At 37.4% G+C, this 22673-nt stretch overlaps 1 protein-coding gene across 9 annotated transcripts in view; it reads left to right on the top strand.

Moving 5' to 3' along the window:
• Positions 1–22673, top strand: part of CSPP1 (centrosome and spindle pole associated protein 1) — a 174468-nt gene that overhangs the window by 118290 nt on the left and 33505 nt on the right. For 6 of the 9 annotated variants that reach the window (XM_070392407.1, XM_070392409.1, XM_070392408.1 and 3 more), the window contains 7 exons: positions 448–505; positions 2229–2437; positions 4415–4536; positions 4864–4942; positions 14961–15090; positions 16820–16967; positions 21512–21664. In XM_070392407.1, the coding sequence (XP_070248508.1) occupies positions 448–505; positions 2229–2437; positions 4415–4536; positions 4864–4942; positions 14961–15090; positions 16820–16967; positions 21512–21664 (899 nt within the window). The remainder of the gene's footprint in view (positions 1–447; positions 506–2228; positions 2438–4414; positions 4537–4863; positions 4943–14960; positions 15091–16819; positions 16968–21511; positions 21665–22673) is intronic. The other 3 variants (XM_070392412.1, XM_070392411.1, XM_070392413.1) reach the window with 2 other exon arrangements.

The following is a 22673-nucleotide window of genomic DNA, read 5'->3' as shown; positions in this document are numbered from 1 at the left end:
TGTCATTTGTCTCCTATCTTAGAGGAAGCCAGTATCTACTGTCTGATATTAACCATTGTAAACATTTTTTAAAAACTTTCTTATTAGAAAGTATGGTATAAATTTTTAGTTTTTTACCCTTTTTTTTGTGAACTGAAAATATACATGGACCCTAAAAGAAGTAAATATTTTGTTTTACTTCTGTACTTTATTCTGTGTAAATTGCTTAGGTTTTAAAGTACCCCAGGCACTGGTTTAGAGATACTTGTTCAACCCAGTTTACATGTGAATCCTAGTTTACTTTATACCAAATAAGAAAAATTTAGTTTTCAGCGTCAGTTAAATGAATTATTTGTATTTGGAGATGTTGTTGCATGGACTTTGTATATATGTTTGTTTCAGTAATGATTATAATTTTGTTTGTGTTTACTATAATTTTTTAATATATAAAACTATAATTTTGTTTAGAGAAAAAGATTTGGAACTCAGAGTTGCAGCTTCTGGAGCCCAAGACCCCGAGAAATCGGTGAGGATTCCTGGCATCTTTTAATGTTTAATCGTTCAGTCAAATAAGCTTCAAATGTGCCAGCAGGTGGAGATAGACAGAAGATATTGGGGAAGTGTCAGAGTAGATCAAGTTGAATACTAATAAACTAAACTTGTTTATTTCACTAAGGTAATTTTTACTTTTTCATATATGCCTTCTTCTTTCAGTTTGTTTCAAATTGGTCCTTTGTATTTTGTTTACCTGTACTGTTCCATGGAAGAGTTATTTCAGTTTAATTTACAATAGATGTTAATATTGTTCTTGAGGATATCTTGATCACTCTTCTTACATTCGAGTGATTTCCAAAGAAACTGAAATCTTTAATTCTAGACTGTAAGCATTTTAGTAATTTTTACTTAATGTAAAACTAGAGAGATGACTTTATTTTTACTTTAATCTTGTAATTCTTATCATTAAGTGGAATGAATTACATCATTGCAGTTAAGAAGGTAATAATGTATTGTTCTTCTCACAGTATACTTTTTCTGTAGTTGGATAGGTAGAATTTACTTGCGAAGGCAAGTTTTAGTTTCATCATTGAATAGTAATTAAGAAACTTTAATTTTACTAAAAAGTTCATTCTTAAAGAATACAGCAACTTAAAATTACTCAGCTGTAGGCAACTTTTGATTTACTTTTAAAAAAAATATATATTTTATTGATTTTTTACAGAGAGGAAGGGAGAGGGATAGAGAGTTAGAAACATTGATGAGAGAGAAACATCGATCAGCTGCCTCCTGCACATTCCCTAATGGGTATGTGCCCGCGACCAAGGTACATGCCCTTGACCGGAATTGAACCTGGGACCCTTGAGTCTGCAGGCCGACGCTCTATCCATTGAGCCAAACCGGTTAGGGCTTGATTTACTTTTTTACTTATGCTAATTATGTAGATCCTGGGGGGGTTTATCTGTTTAAAAAAGTTATTATCTCATCAGCACCATTCATTCCCAGTGTACTTTTTGACTGCTCATAGAATAAAACTTTTTTAAAATATATTTTATTGATTTTTTACAGAGAGGAAGGGAGAAGGAGAGTGATAGTTAGAAACATCAATGAGAGAGAAACATCGATTCAGCTGCCTCTTGCACTCCCTACTGGGGATGTGCCCGCAACCAAGGTACATGCCCTTGACCGGAATCGAACCTGGGACCCTTCAGTCCACAGGCCGATGCTCTATCCACTGAGCCAAACTGGTCAGGGCTAGAATAAAACTTTTAGATTAATCTGACAAATCATTCCTAGGGAAGATAAACATGGAGGGAAAAAAGGATACTGTTTTGGGATGAACAGAGCCTGATACACACACACACACACACACACACACACACACTATCTGGCTCTTCACAGAAAATGTTTGCTGACTGGAGAATACTTTGATGTCAGAAATGGTAATCTGGTAGAGAAGCAGTATAATGTGGTATAATAGAGTTTTGTATTTAGAATTAATATCTGGCTCTGGTCTTTGCTTGGTTATTTATTAACAGTGAGGCATTAGGTGTTTGTGTACTTTCAGGGGGATCTCAGTTACCCCATTTATAAAATAGGGATTAGATCTGCAAAATCTTTTAGCTGTAAAATTGTGTTATTCTCTGAGTAACTGAGTGTCGGCTGGCAGTCTGGGATAGAGGGTCTTTTGATGTCTCTTCCACCTTTCAAGTAAGGATTGTATATAACAAACCGATATCTTTTCTTTATTTTAGCCCGATAGACTAAAGCAGTTTAGTGTGGCACCAAGATACTATGAAGAGATGATCCCACCTGAAAGACCCAGAGTAGCTTTCCAGACCCCTCTCCCTCCTTTATCTGCCCCCCATGCCCCCTCCTGCCCACCAGCCCACTCCATCCCACCACAGAGTGAAGATCTGTACAGTGGACTCGGCAGCACCCTTGGTGAAATGGTGCCTCCCAGGTGCTTGTTTAAAATGTTTTATGTTTGGGAATTGGGGCAGGTGTCATATTTTATATTCAGAAGGGTTTTCTGAAGCAGATAACATTAACCATTAGAGATTTTTGTGTCATTAACAACTTTTGTCAAATAATTTCTCTTGAAATGTTTTCATTGTTGGACTTTCCTCTGTTATGATAAAAACAAGGAAAATTCTTATAACATTCTTTTATTGTTGAAAGATGCTTTAGAATTTTTAGAATGCATAAGTGCATTTAGTATTTAGTTTTAGATCATATTTTAGAATATTTTAAATATCTTTAAACATAAACATACATTTTCTTCAGTTTTGTAATTCCATTTGGCAAATATTGAATACTTCCTTCAGTTTATACAGAAAAGTGACTTCTAATGTAACATATATATATATTACTTTATTTTAACTTCTATTTCACTCAACTTTTTCTCTGTGATTACTTATGGGCTTTGCAACTCAAATACCTGAAATGAAAACTGTTGAGATTATAAAACCTGTAATTTAGGTATTATGGAAAAATATGATTTATGTTGGTAAAAGGCATCATGCTATACTAGACTGTACGTACAGAAAATTCTGTTGTTCACATTGATATTTTCTGGGCTATACTTTCTTCTCTTAGGAGGACTTGAAGTGGTTTCTTGCTTATTATTAATGTATTATAGTAATGTGTTTAATCAAGTGTTTTTCTTCGTTAACAGTAATATTTTCTGGGCTGTACTTTCTTTCAGTGGACTGTTATTTAATACTAACAAGTTGTAGGTCTGTGTTTACTGTATTTATCAGGTGTTTGTTTCATCTGCCTTCCTTTCTGAACAGACTAGGTGGGGTTGGAATTGCAGAGCATGGCATGATGGTCTCAGCATTGGGTGACGGGTTACAGTGTCAGCTTCACTGTATGCATTTTGGGCAAACCACATGTTTATTGAACTTCAGTGTTCTCATTTGCAAAAGTGCAATAGTATTTTTTTTCCTTGTCTACAAATACAGAGTTGTGAGGATTAAATCTGAAATAAATTTCTATAAAAATGTAAGATTGAATGATGCTGACAGGTTTTCATTGCAGTTTTTCAACTGTTTTGTTGATGCATCTATGGACTTGAGGATAGTAAGGTTAGACCCACAGAGTGACTAGTAAATGTGAAAAACATGCATGCCTGAAGAGAACTGTAAATGCCTTGCTAGCTCTTCAGAATTATTTTGCAGTATACAGTAAGGAGAACATATTAGGAAAAACTTAAAATGCAGACATTCTAGGAAGTCCCCCTTCTATTTCTGTTCATGTAAAGGGGTTTGCCTTTTCCATTTTTACTACTGGGAAAGATTGCCCTGGGGGAAATACAGCCATATTTCCTAGTCAAGAGTGAAGTGCTGATGTAGAAGTTTTAACTTTATGAAATACTAAAAATTGTGTCAAGACTTGACAGTTGATATATAAGTGGAGTCTGTTATACATTATTATTAACTTCTTTTGAGAACAAGACATTTTTATAGTTAAAAATGCACCTCTTCCTCCAGTCTAATGGTACCATTTTTAATCCCTTTTTGTGCCTCTGCCTTTTCTTCCTCTCTCTGACTCGCTCACTCTAGCAGCCTGGCTGAAGCATTGCCTTTTCTAGAGAGCCTTCCTCATGCTTCCCTACTGTTGCCTAGATGATTTCAATGTCCCTGCACCGTGTTCCTGTAGCACCCTCGTCTGCTTGTATGGCTTCATTTACTACACTTTGCTGTAATTGTCTGTTCATTTCTGAGGGACAGGGAACATGTTTTTTCAATACTGGCATATAGTGACTAATTAGATATTGTTTGAATAAAATCTGAAGTTTTTGTCTTACATAACTTTGAAGCTTTTTCTAAAGCAGCAATCAGATTTTCAGTAACAGTTTTGCAAAACAATGATATCTTGATTTAAAAAATATTACAATGTAATATGAGAAGAATTTTCCAATTTTCTTTTGATACAGGATTGCACCTCTGCCTCCACCTCCCCTACTACCACCTTTGGCTACTAACTATAGAACTCCTTATGATGATGCGTACTATTTTTATGGAGCCAGGAATACTATGGATCCTAATCTTGCTTATTGTAAGTTATCTATAGTCTAAACATTTTTTCCCACTGGATCAGTCAGGAAAATTGATTTTTGTGCAAGCAAAAATATGTAAATGAGAAAAGCACAGCTTTACTTAATGCAAATAAAATATATATTGATTTATAGTTATTTTCCTTTTATCTAGATTTCAGAAATTACTATATTGTGTTTTCTTGCATTGTGCTTTAATTATTCCTAACCCAGAAGGAAATACGGATTTTTTTCCTTAGGTAACATTTTCAGTATGTGACTTTTCTTTTAGAGATAAAGTGTTATTAAACAGGTACTCTGGAATAAATGTGTTTTTGTGTTTTTTTAAGATGGCTCAGGAATGATGGGAGCACAGCCTGCAGTTCATGTTACTGCTCCTTTTGCCAACTGGCCAGCACAGCCCATTGGGTAAGTCATTGTCCAAACAATAATTTCAGGATTAATTTTTCTTCCATAAAACCTGTACTATTTAACTTATTCTTTTTTTTCCTTCAGAACAGATAAAACTTACTTTAATTTCTAATTATTGTATAATCAGTATGTTCAAAGTATTGCTTGTACATCAGTGTTTCATAGAAAGCACATTTTATAATTAAGAATAACTCCACTTCTCTCATTATAAAAGTCATGCATGCATATTATTGATAAATAAGTATTACTACCTCAGCTTTTTTTTTTCAACACTTGATCTTAGCCAGAAGGCTGAGAAGTGATTTTTTTTTAAATTTCCATCTTCATGAAATACCTTTTTTCAGTACTTTCAGTTCTTGTGTATCTTTCAATTTCAGGTGGGTCTCTTGTAGAAACATATGTAAGAGTCTTGTTTTGTTATCCATTCAACCACTATGTCTTTTGATTGGAACATTTAATCCATTGTATTTAAAGTAATTGTCGATAGATATGTATTTATTGCTATTTTATTAGTCATATTTCTTTTCTTCTTTTGAAATAAAACCCTTTAACATTTCTTTTTTTTTTTTTTTAAATCTATTTTATTGATTTTTTACAGAGAAGAAGGAAGAGGGACAGAGAGTCAGAAACATCGACGAGAGAGATCGATCAGCTGCCTCCTGCACGCCCCCACTGGGGATGTGCCCGCAACCAAGGTACATGCCCTTGACCGGAATCGAACCCGGGACCCCTGAGTCCGCAGGCCGACGCTCTATCCACTGAGCCAAACCGGTTCGGCTAACATTTCTTTTATATATATTTCTTACTGATTTTTTACAGAGAGGAAGGGAGAGGGATAGAGAGTTAGAAACATCGATGAGAGAGAAACATGGACCAGCTGCCTCCTGCACATCCCCTGCTGGGATGTGCCAGCAACCAAGGTACATGCCCTTGACTGGAATTGAACCTGGGACCCTTCAGTCCACAGGCCGATGCTCTATCCACTGAGCCAAACCTGTCAGGGCTTAACATTTCTTGTGATACTGGTTTGGTGGTGATTAACTCCTTTAGCTTTTTCTTGTCTGGGAAGCTCTTTATCTATCTTTTGATTCTAAATTATAGCTTTGCCTGGTAGAGTAATGTTGGTGTGTAGGTCTTTGCTTTTCATCACTTTGAATAATTCATGGCAATTCCATCTCACCCACAAAGTTTCTATTAGAAATCAGCTGACAGTTGTATGGGCACTTCCTTGTAGGTAACTAACTGCTTTTCTCTTGCTGCTTTTAAGATTTTCTGTCTTGAACTTTTGGCATTTTAATTATGATGTCTCTTTGGGTTCATCTTATTTGGGACTCTGCACTTTCTGGACCTGTATGTCTGTTTCTTTCATCAAGTTAGGGAAGTTTTCATTATTATTTCTTCAAACAGGTGTTCAGTTTCTTGCTCTTTCCCTTCTCTTTCTGGCAGCCCCATGATGCGAATGTTGATATGTTTGAAGTTGTCCCAGAGGCTTCTTACACTATCCTCATTTTTTTTTTAAATTCCTTTTTCTTTTTGCTGCTCTAATTGGGTGTTTTCTGCTTCTCTATCTTCCAAATTGCTGATTTGATTCTCAGCTTCATGTACTCTACTGTTGATTCCCTGTAATGTATTCTTCATTTTAGTTAGTGTATCCTTCATTTCTGAGTTCTTTTTCATATTTCCTATATCCATTTAATGTTTCCTATCTCTTTATTGGACTTCTAAGTTGATCTGCTTTTCCCCTAAGTTCATTGAGCATCCATATAACTAGTGTTTTGAACTCTGTATCTGGTAGATTGCTTGTTTCTATGTTGTTTATTTCTTTTTTTTTTAGATTTGTTCAAAACTTTGGGACATGTTTCTTTCTCCCGTTTTGGCTGCCTCCCTGTATTTGTTTCTATGAATTATGTAGAGCTGCTGCCGATTTTGGTAGAGTGACCTTATGTAGTTGGTGTCCTGTAGGGCCCAGTGGCACAGCCTCACTCGTCACCCACGCTGGATGCTCCAAGTGTGTCCCTCCTGTGGGCTGTGTGTATTCTCCTGTTGTAGTTGAGCCTTGATTGCTGTTGGCATGTCAGTGGGAGGAGGAGATTTACCCCCAGGGCAGTGAGCTGCCAGGACTGGCCACAACCACAGTGGACATCTACTGTGAAGGGGCCAACCCCATGAAGCTGGACTCACTTCAACATGGCTCTGGTGCCAACCAAGTTCACCCCTTGAATGTGTCTCTTTTGGAGGTGGCTGTGTGGTGCCTTGGTATGGTCTGAAGCTGTCTACCAGTTGTTCTGGCTCTGGGGCCTCGCAGAAGGTTCAGGCCTACGTCAGCCACCCTGTGCCCTGCTCTGGGGCCACATAGCATGAGCTATATAGCAATTTGCAGATGGCTACTACTTATGCTGGGCTTGAAGGTGCCTGGTAGAGGCCACGCTGTGCACCGAGGCCAGTTGCCGCCAGAGCCAGGCTCGGGGCCACTTGGTGAGAGGCACGGGACATGTTGAGGCAGAGGCTGCTTGTTTGGGGCTTGTGAAACTGAGGGATTTTAGGAAAGTCTGCAGCATGATGTTTATATGGAAAAGCCACTGGAAATGGCTTGGGTGAACCCACAGATTGGGAGGGGCCAGTCTCAGGGAATCACCAGAGTGGGTCAAACAATATTAGCCAGGTTGATGGAGACTAAGATATGGTGCATACCTGCTGGCTTTGAGGGCGGGTGGGAGGTGGGATTGAGAGAGTTCAGCAGAGGAACAATGGCCTCTGCCAGCACTTCTGTCTGGGAGAAAGCTGTCTTTCCAGTCCTCTTTCTGATGCCAAGCAATTCAATTCCCCCCCGTATTGATAACCGGAATGGGGAGCTGAGGTTTCTTCCCTGGGTCCTGTCTCACGCCTTTGAAGAATGTGCTCTGCCGACAAGATTTGAGCAAAAGCGTGGAAAATCTATTAAAAGCAGATTCAGACTCCCCGAATGGGGAGGGGGGTGCAGTAATGGGCTTCCCTAGTCCAGGGCTATGTATTTGCCACAAGCCCGTTTCTGTCCTTGTTGTCACCTCAGTTGTTCTTGCCTAGCAATGGACCTGAACTTTCTGTTTCTGTGCGTTCGTACACCTTGTTGCTGCAGGCCCTCCCTTGTTTTCCCATGCCTCCCACTTTGAGTCCAGAAACATTTTATTATTTCTGCTTGGTTGGTTTCTGTGATTAGGCTTGCTTAAACTGCCATTTCTGCCCCCGCCTTTGTTCTCCACTGACCCCTGCCCTATCTGCCTGTGTTTCACGTTAACCCTTCCTCAATATGGCTTTGTTATCTTAGCACTGGAACTCAGAGCTAGTGAGTCTGAGTAAGTTTTTCCTGGTCCCTTTTAGAGGAACTGCTTGGGATTCCAGAAGCCCTCTGTCTCACTTTGCCACAATCCCTGCTGGTTTTTACAGCCACGAGTTAGAGGGACTTCATTTCCTAGCTGTGGAATCCTGGGCTGAGGGCCTAGTATGAGGCTGGGGACCTTCACTCCTTTGGGGAATCTCTACAGCCAAGACATTCCTCTTTTTTTTTAAAATATATTATTGACTTTTTACAGAGAGGAAGGGAGAGGGATAGAGAGTTAGAAACATCGATGAGAGAGAAACATCGATCAGCTGCCTCCTGTCCCCCCACCTCTACACTGGGGATGTGCCCGCAACCAAGGTACATGCCCTTGATCGGAATTGAACCTGGGGCCTTTCAGTCCACAGGCTGATGCTCTATCCACTGAGCCAAACTGGTCAGGGCCAAGACATTCCTCTTGATTTTTATTCACCACGTGTGAGGTGTGACCATCCCATTCTTCATCTCTGCCCCTCCTACCAATCTTAATGAGGCTGCTTTATATCCTTATTTGTATTCACCTAGTTTTCAGGTGGTTCTGAATGATGGTTGTTCTGTAGTTTACTTTTAATTTTGATGTAGTTGTGGGAGGATGCGAGTACTGTATTTACCTTAATTTCCTTCTTTTTAAAGGCTAAATAATATCCTGATGTATGGATATAACGCATTTTCCATTCATCCATTATCCATTCATCCATTAATTTTAAAGGAACACTAGGAAAGAATTCAAAAGATGACCAAAGATATTGTCAATGTGTTGAGATAATTTCATATTTAGCAGTTATTTTTCATGAATGAGATTGAAATAAAAATATTTCAAGAGAAACAACTGAATTTGCCATTAGCAGACCCTAAATAAATAAAATTCTAAATGCAGATGGAAGGATGTCATAGATGGAAGGTCTAAGTTTCACAGAGCTATAGGAAGGGAGAACCATGGTAAATGCATGGATGGAATTAAATATTATTTATGTAAAATTTTGGGTTTAAAAATAAGTAAAATTAAGAATAATAGGAATAGCATATAATTTAAATGGAGTAGTTAATGTGCTTAAAATCTTTCATTTGGGAGGATGGTAAAGATTTTGATTATCTGTAGTCTTGGATAAGTATGGGTGTTAGGGTAACCACTAAAAGTACATGGACAAAAGTACAACTTTTACTAATGTACTAGAGGGGAAAAAAAATAAAAAAGGAGGACAAAAAGAAATAGAAAAGTTTAAGGAGCCTATTTAACATTATAAGACAAAATTAAATGGCAAATTTGAATTTGATATTAGTAAATGGTTAAGTATCTATTTCAAAGAGAAATATTGTCATACTGGATTCAAAAACAAAATCTGGGTACATCATATATATATATATATATATATATATAGATAGATAGATATAGAAAAATGAAAGTAAAAGGGTACAGATATACTAGGAGAATATGAATTAAAATTAAGTTTGATTAGCTATATTAATATCAGATAAAGTGGATTTTTCAGTCATAAGCTTTGATTCCCAGAAACCGTCAACAAAACAACAAGAAAGCCCACTGCATGGGAGAATATATTTGCCAATGCTATTTCAGATAATGGTTTAATCTCCAAAATTTACAGGGAACTCATGTAACTTAACAAAAGGAAGATAAACAATCCAGTCAAAAAACGGGCAAAGGACCTAAATAGACACTTTTCGAAAAAGGACATATAGAAGGCTGAGGGACATATGAAAACATGCTCAAAGTCACTAATCATCTGAGAGATGCAAATCAACACAACAACAAGGTCCATCTCACACCTGTCAGAATAGCTATCATCAACAAAGGACAAATGCTGGCGAGGTTGTGGAGAAAAAGGAACCCTCATTCACTGCTGGTGGGAATGCAGACTGGTGCAGCCACTGTGGAAAACAGTATGGCGTTTCCTCAAAAAGTTAAAAATGGAACTCCCATTTCACCCTGTAATCCCACTTCTAGGAATATATCCCAAGAAATCAGAAACACCAATCAGAAACAACATATGCACCCCTATTTTCATAGCAGCATAATTTATAATAGCTAAGATCTGGAAACAGCCTAAGTGCCCATCAGCAGATGAGTGGATTAAAAAACAGTGGTACATCTGCACAATGGAATACTACGGTGCTATAAAAAAGAAAGAACTTTTACCATTTGCAATAGCATGGATGGACCTGGAGAGCATTATGCTAAGCGAAATAAGCCAGAAAAAGATAAATATCACATGATCTCACTCATATGTGGGATATAATGATCAACATAAACTGAGGAACAAAAACAGATCTAGAGACAAGGTAGCACTGAATAGACTGTCCAACCTCAGAGAGAAAGCAGGGAAGTGGGGGGTTAGAGATCAACCAAAGGACTTGTATGAATGCATATTAGCATAACCAATGGACACAGACACTGGGGCGGTGGGGGCTTGCCTTTGGGGGTGGGAGTGGTGGGGGGGGGCGGGCAGGGTAGTCAGTGGGGGTGGGAGAAGGAGATATGTAATACTTTAAACAAAAAAAACAAAACCCAGACATTCAAAAAAAATTCCCTTTATAAAGAGTAAAAGTTTGCCCAGCTGGTGTGGCTCAGTGGTTGAGTGTCGGCCTATGAACCCAGAGGTCACAATTTTATTCCCGGTCAGGGCACATACCTGGGTTGTAGCAGCTGATCAGTGATTCTCTCTCATCATTGATGTTTCTCTTTCTCTCTCCCCCCCCCCCTTCCTCTCTGAAATCACTAAATATATATTAAGAAAAAAAGATTATGGACTTTGCAGGCAGAGTGCCTTGGTTTTTTTTTTTTTTTTTTTTTTAATTAAATCTTTATTGTTCAGATTATTACATTAGTTACTCTTTTTTCCCACCATAACTCCCCTCCACCCAGTTCCCACCCCACCCACCGCCCTCACTCCCCACCCAGTGTCCTAATCCATAAGTGCACGATTATTGTCCAATCTCTTCCCTCACCTCCCACATCCCCCCCCCCCCAAGAATAGTCAGTCCATTCCCATTCTATGTCCCTGATTCTATTACAATCACCAGTTCATACTGTTCATCAGATTATTTATTCATTTGATTTTTAGATTCACTTGTTGATAGATGTGTATTTGTTGTTCATAATTTGTATCTTTACCTTTTTCTTCTTCTTCCTCTTCTTAAAGGATACCTTTCAGCATTTCATATAATACTGGTTTGGTGGTGATGAACTCCTTTAGCTTTTTCTTATCTGTGAAGCTCTTTATCTGGCCTTCACTTCTGAATGATAGCTTTGCTGGATAAAGTAATCTTGGTTGTAGGTTCTTGGTATTCAGCACTTTGAATATTTCTTGCCACTCCCTTCTGGCCTGCAAAGTTTCTGTTGAGAAATCAGCTGACAGTCGTATGGGTACTCCCTTGTAGGTAACTGATTTTCTTTCTCTTGCTGCTTTTAGGATTCTCTCTTTGTCTTTTGCTCTTGGCATTTTAATGATGATGTGTCTTGGTGTGGTCCTCTTTGGGTTCCTTTTGTTTGGGGTCCTATGCGCTTCTTGGACTTGGAAGTCTATTTCTTTCACCAGGTAGGGGAAGTTTTCTGTCATTATTTCTTCAAATAGGTTTTCAATATCTTGCTCTCTCTCTTCTTCTGGCACCCCTATAATTCGGATGTTGCTACGCTTGAAGCTGTCCCAGAGGCTCCTGACACTATCTTCGTATTTTTGGATTCTTTTTTCATTTTGCTTTTCCGGTTGGGTGTTTTTTGCTTTTTCGTATTTCAAATCTTTGACTTGATTCTTGTGATCCTCTGGTCTGCTGTTGGGAGTCTGTATAATATTCTTTATTTCAGTCAGTGTATGCTTAATTTCTAGTTGGTTCTTTATCACAACATCGAGGGTTTCACCAGTCTTCTTGAAGATCTCACTACATTTATCGGCAGCTTCTAGACAGCTCTTTAAAGACCTTAAAAGTGTGGTTTTGAACTCTATATCCAGCAGTTTGCTTTCCTCCAATTCTGTCGTTTGTGTTCTATTTCTTTGTCTCGGCATTTTTTATGCTTCGCTGTGTCGATAGAGTGCCTTTCTGTGCTAAGTGTCCCAATTACCTGAGGTAGACACTCTTGGTGCACCCCCTTGTGGGCTTTGTGCACAGTCTTGTTGTGGTTAAGCCTTGATTGTTGTAGTTATCACTGTGAGGAATTGACCTCCAGGCCAATTGGCTGTGGGAATCAGCTGTGTCTGCGGTGGGAGAACTTCTGTGCTGGAGACACCCCTCTGGGGCTAGACTTGCTTCGAAGGGGCTTTTGTGCTCACTGAGTCTGCCCCCTGAGTGTGTCTTTTATGGTTCCACGGAGCTGCAAGCTGGATGGTCCCACTCTGACCTCTGGGCTTCCTGGCTCCTGGATCTCTAGGGAGGTGCTAATCTAGCCTTTGCCTGAGGCTATCCAGCAAAAGCCTCCCTGCAGGGCTTGGGCGGGGCGGGTCCCACGGGATCAACAGGGCGGGATTAGCAATTATGGCTGCTCTCAGTCTTGCCCTCAGAGGCTCTGCTTCTCAGTGTCCCAGTAGTCGCTGCAAGCCCCACAGAGAGAAAGCTGCCCTAGGGTTCTGAGCGATGCCAGACAGTCCCGCTTCTCCCGTATGAGTGTGGGTCCTTAGAGACTCACCCAGAACTGGAGCTCAGAGCCTGAGACTCCCTCCTGATTGAAAACGACAACCGCGCCCTCAGCCTCCAGCCCGCTCCGCATGCACTCCGAACCTTAGTATTTTACTTCAGCACTGCGCCTCCTCTGAGCCTCGGTATGCTTTTCTCTTTCCTCCTAGTTGTAGAACTTCCACTCAGCCAGCTTTCTTGTGGTTCTGGATGATGTCCGTTCCGTCTTTTAGTTGTATTTTTGAAGTGGTTGTTCGAGGCAGCAAACTCCCGTGTTTACCTATGCCACCATCTTGGTTTCCGAGTGCCTTGGTTTGAATCCTAGTTTTACTAAGCTTGAAGCATAATTCTTAACTTCTGTACCTATTTGTTAATTAGGATATTAATGGTATCTACTCACAGGGTTATTCTGAGTATTGAAGGAATTAAAATATGTAACAGTGTCTGAAATATACTAAATGCTAATTGGTGTTATATATCAATATTATAAAATTAATTACTGTAATATACCATATTAACAAAATAATGAAGAAAGCTATATGATTATCTCAATAGTACAGAGACAACATTATGCAATTTAGCGCCTTAAGTGATTAAAAACTTAGAATAAATTAGAGGGAAACCTACTTAACCTGAGAAAGTGTAAACGTGAAAAACCTACATCATATATTTTACTTTTGGTGATATGCTTAAAACATTCTTTTTGAGATTGACAGTATGACTACTATTCTTATCACCACTTTCTTTTGGGGCCCAATAATTGCAGCAAGGTCAAGAATTAAAAAAAGGCAAAATTAAAAGAGAGAGAGAGAGAGAAAGAGAGAGAGAGTGTGAAAGGAATGAAGGTACAAGGATTAGAAAGGAAGAGAGAGAACTGATGTCATTGGCAAAAGGATGTGGAGTTAAAATATTAGAATTAATAGGAGTTGTAGCAGAATTGTTGAATACAAAATCAATATGTAAAAAGCAGTTGCAGGAAATAGTTGTTTTTTTATAAAGTTTAACATATGCAACACTGTAATTCCACTGCTAGGCACATATTTAAGAGAAATGAAAGTATACACACAAAGACTTGTATGAATGTTCATAACAGTATTATTCATGATGACCAAAAAGTATAAACAATTCAGATATTCATTCACTAGTAAATGGTAAACAAAAGGTGTTATATCCATACAGTGAAATACTATTCAGCAATACAAAGGAATGAACTACTGATGTGTGTGCTACAGCATAACTCAAACATATTATAAGTGAAAGAATCCATGTGTATTGTATGTTTCCACTTATAAGAAATGTCCAGAAAGAATAAACCTATAGAGACAGAGAGCAGGCCACTCTTAGTGATTGCCTGTGACGGGGGTGGGTGCAGGGATTGGTTGCATATGGTATGAGGGATATTTTTGGTTATGGAAACATTCTAAAATTAATTTACCTTTTATAATTCAGATTTTTAAAATGTATAGTTTTCTTGAAAGTGGCTGCATTCCTGTACTTTAACATGTGTTGTATTTAAGGCAGTAGCACTATATTGCTTGAGATTTATAAAAGTGTCATGTCTTAAATTTTTCCTTTTTGATGCCTTTTAAAATTTTTTATTTTATTTGGGACAGTCAGACTTTTTACTGTAATTGTATTGTTTGATTCTTGAAGTGTCTAGGAAGTTATTTTATATTGGCATATATTAAGTAAATTATTAGATATAAAATTTGAGGGACTTCCACTGTATTATGATGATGATGATGATGATGATGCATCCAGCAAAGTGCACAAGCCATATGTATACTGCTTGATGAGTTATCACAGTGTTTTCACCCCCATGTAACTATCCCTAGGTCAAGAAATAAGTCCAGTAAATTTGAAAGTTTCATGACTTGTGAAAGCGGAGACTGGGGAATTGCTTAGGAAGGGGTCATTTACTTAAGGATTTCTCTTTGACCTATTTTTAAATGTACTACCATGCTGTTTCAAAGTAGTGTTGCATTTTCTTGCTTGGTCATAAATAGATTCAAATGATTAATTGTGTATTTGATGTAGGAACACAGTTGGACAGAGCGAATTGAAAATCACAAGTGATAGTACAATTAATTCAGGATTAATTTTTGAAGATAAGCCAAAGCCTCCAAAGCAGACACTTCAGTCTTACCAAGAAGCTTTGCAGCAGCAGGTATTCATCTGTTGATTCATTCATTCATTTAATGTTGAACATTTTATGTGTTAGCACAATGGCCCCTTGGAACTCAGAGTGTGGCAGAGGAGAAAAAAAGATGACAGTTATTTATAATTCACCACGGTGAGTTTAGATGTAGATAGCCAGGAGTGCTGTTGGAAGCATAGGATAAGGAAAGGTAATTGCCTGGGCAGTTAGGAGGGCCTCGCAAGGTTGTTGATACTTGAGCTGCATTTATACATTGAATAGATTTGAAGTTTCTGGTATATTTAAGGGAATGGAATGGATTTGGGAGAAAGGGCTGGAGTGTTAGGTTGTACTGAATTGTGAAGGACTAGCTATACGGGGTTTCCAGTTTTTTTCTGTTAAGGATAGCAAAAGGCAGGATGTTTTAAGCCACGGGGTAAAAGGAGTAGTTTATGAGAGCAGAATTGGCTTTTAGAAAGAGACCTGGTTGTGATGTGGATGATTGTGAAAGAGGTGTGGCAGAGAAACCTTTTAGTCAATTATTGAGGTAATCCATCCAGGAGGTAATGAAACCCTAAACCCTACAGGGGAAAAGGGGAGGACATCCAAGAGACAATTTGGGGGTTTCAGTGATAGGACTTAGGTACAGGGAGTGAGAAGAACAGAGGGTGTGAAGGTGATACTGAGTGTTGGAATCTAGGAGGATAATGAGACAATGAACTAAGATAGGGAAAAAAGAGGTAGGACACTTTTAGGGAGAAGCGTAAGGGTTCTGTTGCAGTTTGTAATGTTTGAACAGAGTTTACTGAAGAGTATCAAATGTATGGGTTTTGGGGGGAATACCCTTTATCTCTGAGAGGACCCTGGGTCTCTTGGTAGGCATATGTCAACCTAAGGTACTTTTCTGTAAAGTTCCACTTGGGTTTCTTCTAAAGCTCCTTTTGTTCAGTTTTTACATGAGCAATCTCCTTAAAAAATACAGAATTACCAACATTATTTTTCGTATGTTAGGATTCTACAAAATAAAAAACTGAATTTATCTTCTGTTTTCAAATGAGCATATTAAAAACACCATCGACAAAACTAGATTTTCAAACTCTAGAATTTTATTTTATGTATGTGCTGATTTCACTGGCCTTACTGGAGTGGTTGCTTACATTTTCCATGCATGTGGTTATAATTTTAAAAGTAAGTTTCCAAAATGTAGATTACTTGTTGATTGCCTGTCCATATCTCTCCAGAGAACAAGACTGTCATTATGCTTAATGATGATAAGACTGTATTCCCCAAAAAGCTTTGAACTTTCAACCTTTTTGAATTCTGGAATGGAGTTTGCCAGGGTAGAGTGGATCTGGTGAAGTGGAGGGAGTAGTTTCTGGCTGGCCAGATTCCATGAAAGGGTGGATGAAAAAGAAAGTAGGGAGGCCCTATTGGACACCATGAACTGGTGAGGTCAGGGGCGGGGAATGGCTCAGGTAGACTTTGCGGGTGGGATGGAGGAGTTGGCTTAGCCCACATGGCATCGGTGGTTGGAAAGGACTCTAGTGGCATGATGTGAGGCAGCATCAGCTGTGTATTCCAACCAGCAAAGTGTTTTAAAATTGGTTATTATCTATACTTGTGATTTTAAATTTTATAGTGAAGCATACTGAAACAAATCTCCAATTTTTCTCTAGTAAGAAAGATGTGTTTTTATAACTAACTTTTTGTATCAGAGTACTTGTAAGCACTTACTGTGAATATTTCTTATGTTGTCAAGATTCGGGAAAGAGAACAGAGAAGGAAGAAAGAACGTGAAGAAAAGGAAGACTATGAAGCTAAGCTAGAGGCTGAAATGAGAAGTTACAACCCCTGGGGGAAAGGTGGAGGTGGTGCTCCTCTCAGGGACACAGAGGGAAACCTGATAAGTATGTTGTTTCAATTGATTTGTTGTTTTTAAAAGAAACATTTATTTATTTTTTTAGGTTTTAAAGCTTCTGTATTAAAAATAATTACCTTAAACACAATTAAAATTAAAAACCATCTAAGAAAAAACCACTTTCAGTATTGACAGACAAAAAATTAATACTTTCAATATATATTGATTTAACGCTGTTAAATAATAAGATATAAAGACCAATAGAAAATGGGCAAATATATATATATTGAGATAATTCATAAGAGAATAAACATGTCTCAGCCTCATGAGCAAAGCAGTACCAATTACATCAATTGAAATTATCTAAGAGAAAATTTGTGACCCATATCATTGGCAGAGATTCCATTTAATGCCATTTCATTTTTTCAAGGCACTCATTTTTATGGAATTGTAAGTTAGAACAGCTTTACTATCGGACAATTGGATGATATAAATTAAAAGTTTTGATTGGTTTTGGTTTTATGGTATTAGAAACAATTATTTTTAACTTTTGAAAAGATTGATGAGCAGACAGTAGTGGCAGTCATAGCCTGCAAGGCAAGGTCTCTTTTTATGCAGCTTAATGCAAAAAAGGTATTTTGATAATATCTGTATAACAACACCTTGGAAAGCCTTTCTTCTTCAGAGTACTATTCATTTATTTCTATTATAAATTGTCTCTGATGATAATAACTCAGTTGCAGAGAAAAGCTCATGTTACTCATGTTAGTTGGCAAATATTTACCTAGTTAGAATTTAAAAAAATTTCCTAGTATAAGTAATAAAACCCTTATTACAAGGTTGTTGTTGTTGTTTTTAAAAAAACAACAAACAAACTAGTAAGATATCTTTAAAATAAGTGATCTGGAATAGGGTGCAAGGGATGCTGTGTTTAAATCATATAAAAAATAAGGAATGACAAATTTAAGTACTATTTATATATTATTTACCTGTAGGTATCACATACTTTAGCCATGGTCTAAGAAATTGTTCAGGGAGTAGAATTGTTTTCCACTGTGAATCTGTGACATTTTCTTTTGTTATTCTGTTTGTTGCAGAATTATTCTTGTAATGCTAGCAATTTTATGTTAAATGATAAGATTTACATTTGAAATAGAGGCCCCTTTTCAATGACATCTTTGCTGTTAGCAAATTACACTCTTGATAGATGTGCTTTTTCATTTTCATTTTTTAGCTGAATTCAAAACTTTCATTATCTCACAGAAGGATAGACAAGGAGTGACAATTGATTGACTAATCATTTTTTTTCCAGTAAAAATATAGATTTGTTTTGATTGCTAAATCTGATAGTTTTAAATCTTTAAGAACTAATTTTGTACTCTGCTGAAACTAATTTTATTTTTATATAAATACATTGATTATTCTGATTGAGAGGATCATGTGTAATCACATCAGTAAATTATAACATGTTACTGATTTTGAAACTTAACTTAGTGTTTGTTACTTATAGGTTATTTATTTCTTAATTTGTGGTTTGTGTGGGTGAATGTCAAAATGAAGTTACAGTCCCTAAGCACTCACTAGTAGGTAACAGACATGGCTGTGAGTATTATCTGGAAGGAGTGAGCCTGATATACTGAATCTTGTAATAGAAAATAGAATACTACGTGTATTATTATTGATTGTGACTTCTCATTTATGTAAATTGGTCTTATGCTGTTCTAGTGAATTGGATGACAATGAGATTTGATTTCCCATTTAAATTTATACCATTTTGGTGACTTTTTTTGGGGAACTCAATTTTCCCGTCATCTTTCTATTTTCATTTTCCTCCATATCCAGATAGAGCTAAGGATTTGATGGCGATTTCAGGAGCACCTAGCTAATTCTCGTTTTACCAGTCCTTGGCACGTGGTAATTTTCTGGTGATCAGCTTTTCTCTGTGCTTTCACCCAGTTCCTCCTCCTTACATTTTCAGTTATTTCACTCATTTCTTCCCTTCCACTTCTAAACATACTTAGGTTACTTGTATTCTTAAACACAAAACTCTTGACCTTGTTATACTTCCCTTATATAAAGCACTTTCAAAAAGTAGTCTGTGCTTGTTGCTGCCAGTCTTGCCTGTTACTGGTTCATATTCCATATTATGACTTCTAGCTCCCATAGCTCTACTGATGCTACATTTCACAATTAACTGGTCCTGATTTCCAATTGATGGTTTTAACCATTATTGGTCCTCCTTCTCTTTGAACTGTGTTGACAGTTCCTTCCTTCCTTCCTTTACATCCTGTGCACCCTCCCAGATTCTGTCCTCTGTTCAGTTGACGTATTCATTTAGATGCATTTTATGAACAGGTTAAATGCTTGTAGGTCTGTGAACATGATCTTTGTTCTAGGACTGTCTTCTGATACTGTGTTTTTCTTGAGTTAGATATGTTCTTTCTCCATCCATTTTCTCCCACCTCATCTCTTTTACTCCGATGTTTCTCTTTACGTCTACTCCGTGAATGATCCTCATATAGCTCTTTCTTTGCCCCTGACCACTTCTAAAATTCTCTTCTTCACTTTCGACCTGTCTTCTGAATCTTTGCACCTGAGGCTTGGTGAATTATGTACACCTGGTATGCAAAACCAAACTTCACTTTGTAAATCCAGCTCATTGTTGCCTTTTCCTGTAAATGCATCATAATTTTGATCATTCAAACTGAAAAATGCTGAGTTGGGTCTTTTTTGACTCCTCATATCCAGTCCATACTAATCTATAAGTTCTGCCTCTTCAGTGTTCTTTGAATTCTCTTTGTTTTTATTCATGTTACCACCATAATTGAACTTTATAATGTCTTGCTTGGGCTTTTGCCATTTCTTCGCAACTACTTCATTCTACTTTGTTTTTCACATCCAAGCTATATGTATCAAAAGTATACCCAATCATATTACTCTATACTCAAAAACCACTGAGGATTCTGGAATCTCACTGGCTGAGTTTGTATTCTTGCTGTGCTATTTACTGGCTTTGTGATCTTTGGGCACATTAATTTAGTTTTCTCATTTGTAATACTGGGGTGAAAGTAATAGTACCAGGTCATATAAGTTATATAGAATATAAAAATAGTGATTATTAAATGTTAGCTGCCATTATTATTAGTACTACTTTTATAACCACCCAAACTGTCTCTACTCACATGTGCTTCTGCAGAACAGAATTGAGAATCGTCAGTTTGTGTTTCAGAGTACTTCAGAATAGGCATCAGCCTGTATTTTCCTATTGTCATTGCTCTTTTACATTTGTTTGGTGCTCTAGTCAAGTTGGACTACTTTAATGTTGTTGGAATACTTTATGTTTACCGCCTTGGAACTGTTTCTCACACTGTTCTTTCTCTATTAGACTTTCCCACCCACCTTTACTTAAGGAACTCTCAGTCCATCCTGTCCTAAATGTTGAACAGGATCTGAACTTTCCTGATTCCGAACTCTCCTTCTCTTTGGTAATAACATTCACATGTTATTTACCATGTTCTGTATGGTATTCTAATTGAGATTCATGTTCAAAACACGTCCTTGAACATAACAGGCCTCCTGCTAAATACTTTTTACATCCAGTTTTCAGTTTGCTTTCATTGCTGCAGTACTGTTCAAATTGTGTGTGGAGAACTACTTTTTATTTGTTAAAGCTTTTGAGTTCTTCAGTCATTCAGATCTGTTTTCTGGTTGTTTGAACAAGTCCTACATTGTCAGATTTTTGCCATGCTACCTGTTCCTGTGTAACAAATCACCCCAACATGTAGCGTTTTAAAGTAACAAACATTTATTATCTTGTAGTTCTGTGGATCAGTAATTTGTGAGTGGGTTAGCTGGATGGTTCCGTCTCAGGGTTCCTCACAAGTTGCAGTCCAAGATATCAGAAGGTGGGGCTGTAGTCGTCTGAAGGCTTGACTGGTCTGGAAAGTCTGTTTCCAATCTGGCTCCTCACATGGCTCCGGAGGCCTCAGTTTCAGGTCGCATGGGCCTCTCCCTATGGCTCCTTCAGTGTCCTGGTGATATAATAGCTGGCGTTCTTCAGAGTGAGTGAGGCAGTAGATCAAACAACGTGGAAACCATTATGTCTTTTTATGAAGGAGCCTCAGAAGTCATATACCTTCATTCTGCAATATCCTGTTTATAAGAGTGAGTTACGAACAATGGCCCACACTTGAGGGGAGGGAATTGAGCTCCATCTTGAAGGGAGAATTGTCAAACGATTTGTGGATATGTTTTAAAACTGCACGGATTATATTTTTCCATTAGGAATGCTAATGATCTTGGGTAAAATTCACGATGACTTATTCGAATTGTTGCTGTATTTTCTGTATTAAAGAGAATCCAGGTTCTGAAGTAACAAGAGATAAATATGGTTTTTATGGGTTGTCAAAGATTTTGAGTTTGTTTTGTAACATTATTTTTTAAGTTTTCAGGGCACCAAGGTATCATTGAATTATTCCAGCTCTGTCCTGTTGTTGTTGTTGTTTCACATTCCCTGCTTTGAGAAAATGTATTAAGCATACTAATTATAAAAATGTATTTATTGAAATAAATGGCTTATTTTTCCCCTCTCAGCTGATTTGAATAAGATGCACAGACAAAATATAGATGCCTACCATAATCCAGATGCAAGACCATATGAAGATAAAAGGGCTGTTGTATCTCTAGACCAAAATTTAGCCACTTCAAATGCTGAGAGCCTAGAAGATTCTGCAGATAAAAACTCAGGTGTTTAATCACATTCTGTCTTTTCTTTTACATTTCTAAAATTGTTCAGTAACATTTCTGTTCTCTGATGAAGTCTTACTATATTGAGAATTTGGTTACTCTGAGTCAGGAAGCATAACATGTTATTTGTGCTTTTTATAATACCTTTTCTTCATAGGTATTTTGAAAAAAGTGAATAAGGAAACATAGTTTGCTTCTTAATTAATACTGTTCTCAGCTTTGTAATTTGCTTATGCATGTTTTAGCTGCTGCTAACATTTTTATTTTGCTAGTAGAAGGACATTGCTCAAAATCAACTAGTCTTTTTACACATAGTTTATTTTTTATACCCATAACTATTTGAATTGGTGAGAGGTATCAAATGTGGTATGACAAATTGTACAATAAAATTAATTTTTTGCTTGTTTTATAATAATTGTTTGTTCTCCCTTGTAAAACCACAGTGTACAAAGAAATGAATAATTAAAAGTTTAATTTTATATCGAGTCACATCTCCCCTTTTTTAAGAAAATATCTTTGGTTTGCTGTTAAGCAACATCCATCAATTAGAAGTTCTAGAAATTGAAAATTACTCATCATCTTTCTTTATGACTTGCCAGGAAAAGTTGGCATCATATTTTTCTCAAAGAAAGTTGATGCCTATAAAAGTAACCAATTATTTGCTACAAATTCTGCTCTTCTACTTTCACAAAAGTTTTGATGTTAGACTAGGAAAGAACTTGACATTAGGAAATCCTTTTAAAATAACTTGGACTAAAATTTTTTATTTTATTTTTAACCCTTATGACTTACTGACCAAACTGTGATTAGAATCACTGGCCTTGCATCTTTCAGTCCAGGGTAGCGCTACTCTGTGCAGCCTTTCTTCACGCTCAGGAGGTGGAGTGTTCGTTGTTTCCGTGGGCACCGCTATTTGATCCCTAATTACCAGAAATGCTTTCTTACTTTGACCCACAGTAGATTTTGCCTGGTAGATCCACTTTTGATTTTGGGAGCACTAAAATTGAAA

Source organism: Myotis yumanensis, unplaced genomic scaffold, assembly GCF_028538775.1.
Source record: "Myotis yumanensis isolate MYYU_CA2020_CCGP unplaced genomic scaffold, mMyoYum1.0.hap1 SCAF_15, whole genome shotgun sequence".
Taxonomy (NCBI): Eukaryota; Metazoa; Chordata; class Mammalia; order Chiroptera; family Vespertilionidae; genus Myotis; species Myotis yumanensis.
The sequence above is the reverse complement of the archived record's forward strand: the minus strand, read 5'-3'. Positions and strand labels throughout refer to the sequence as shown.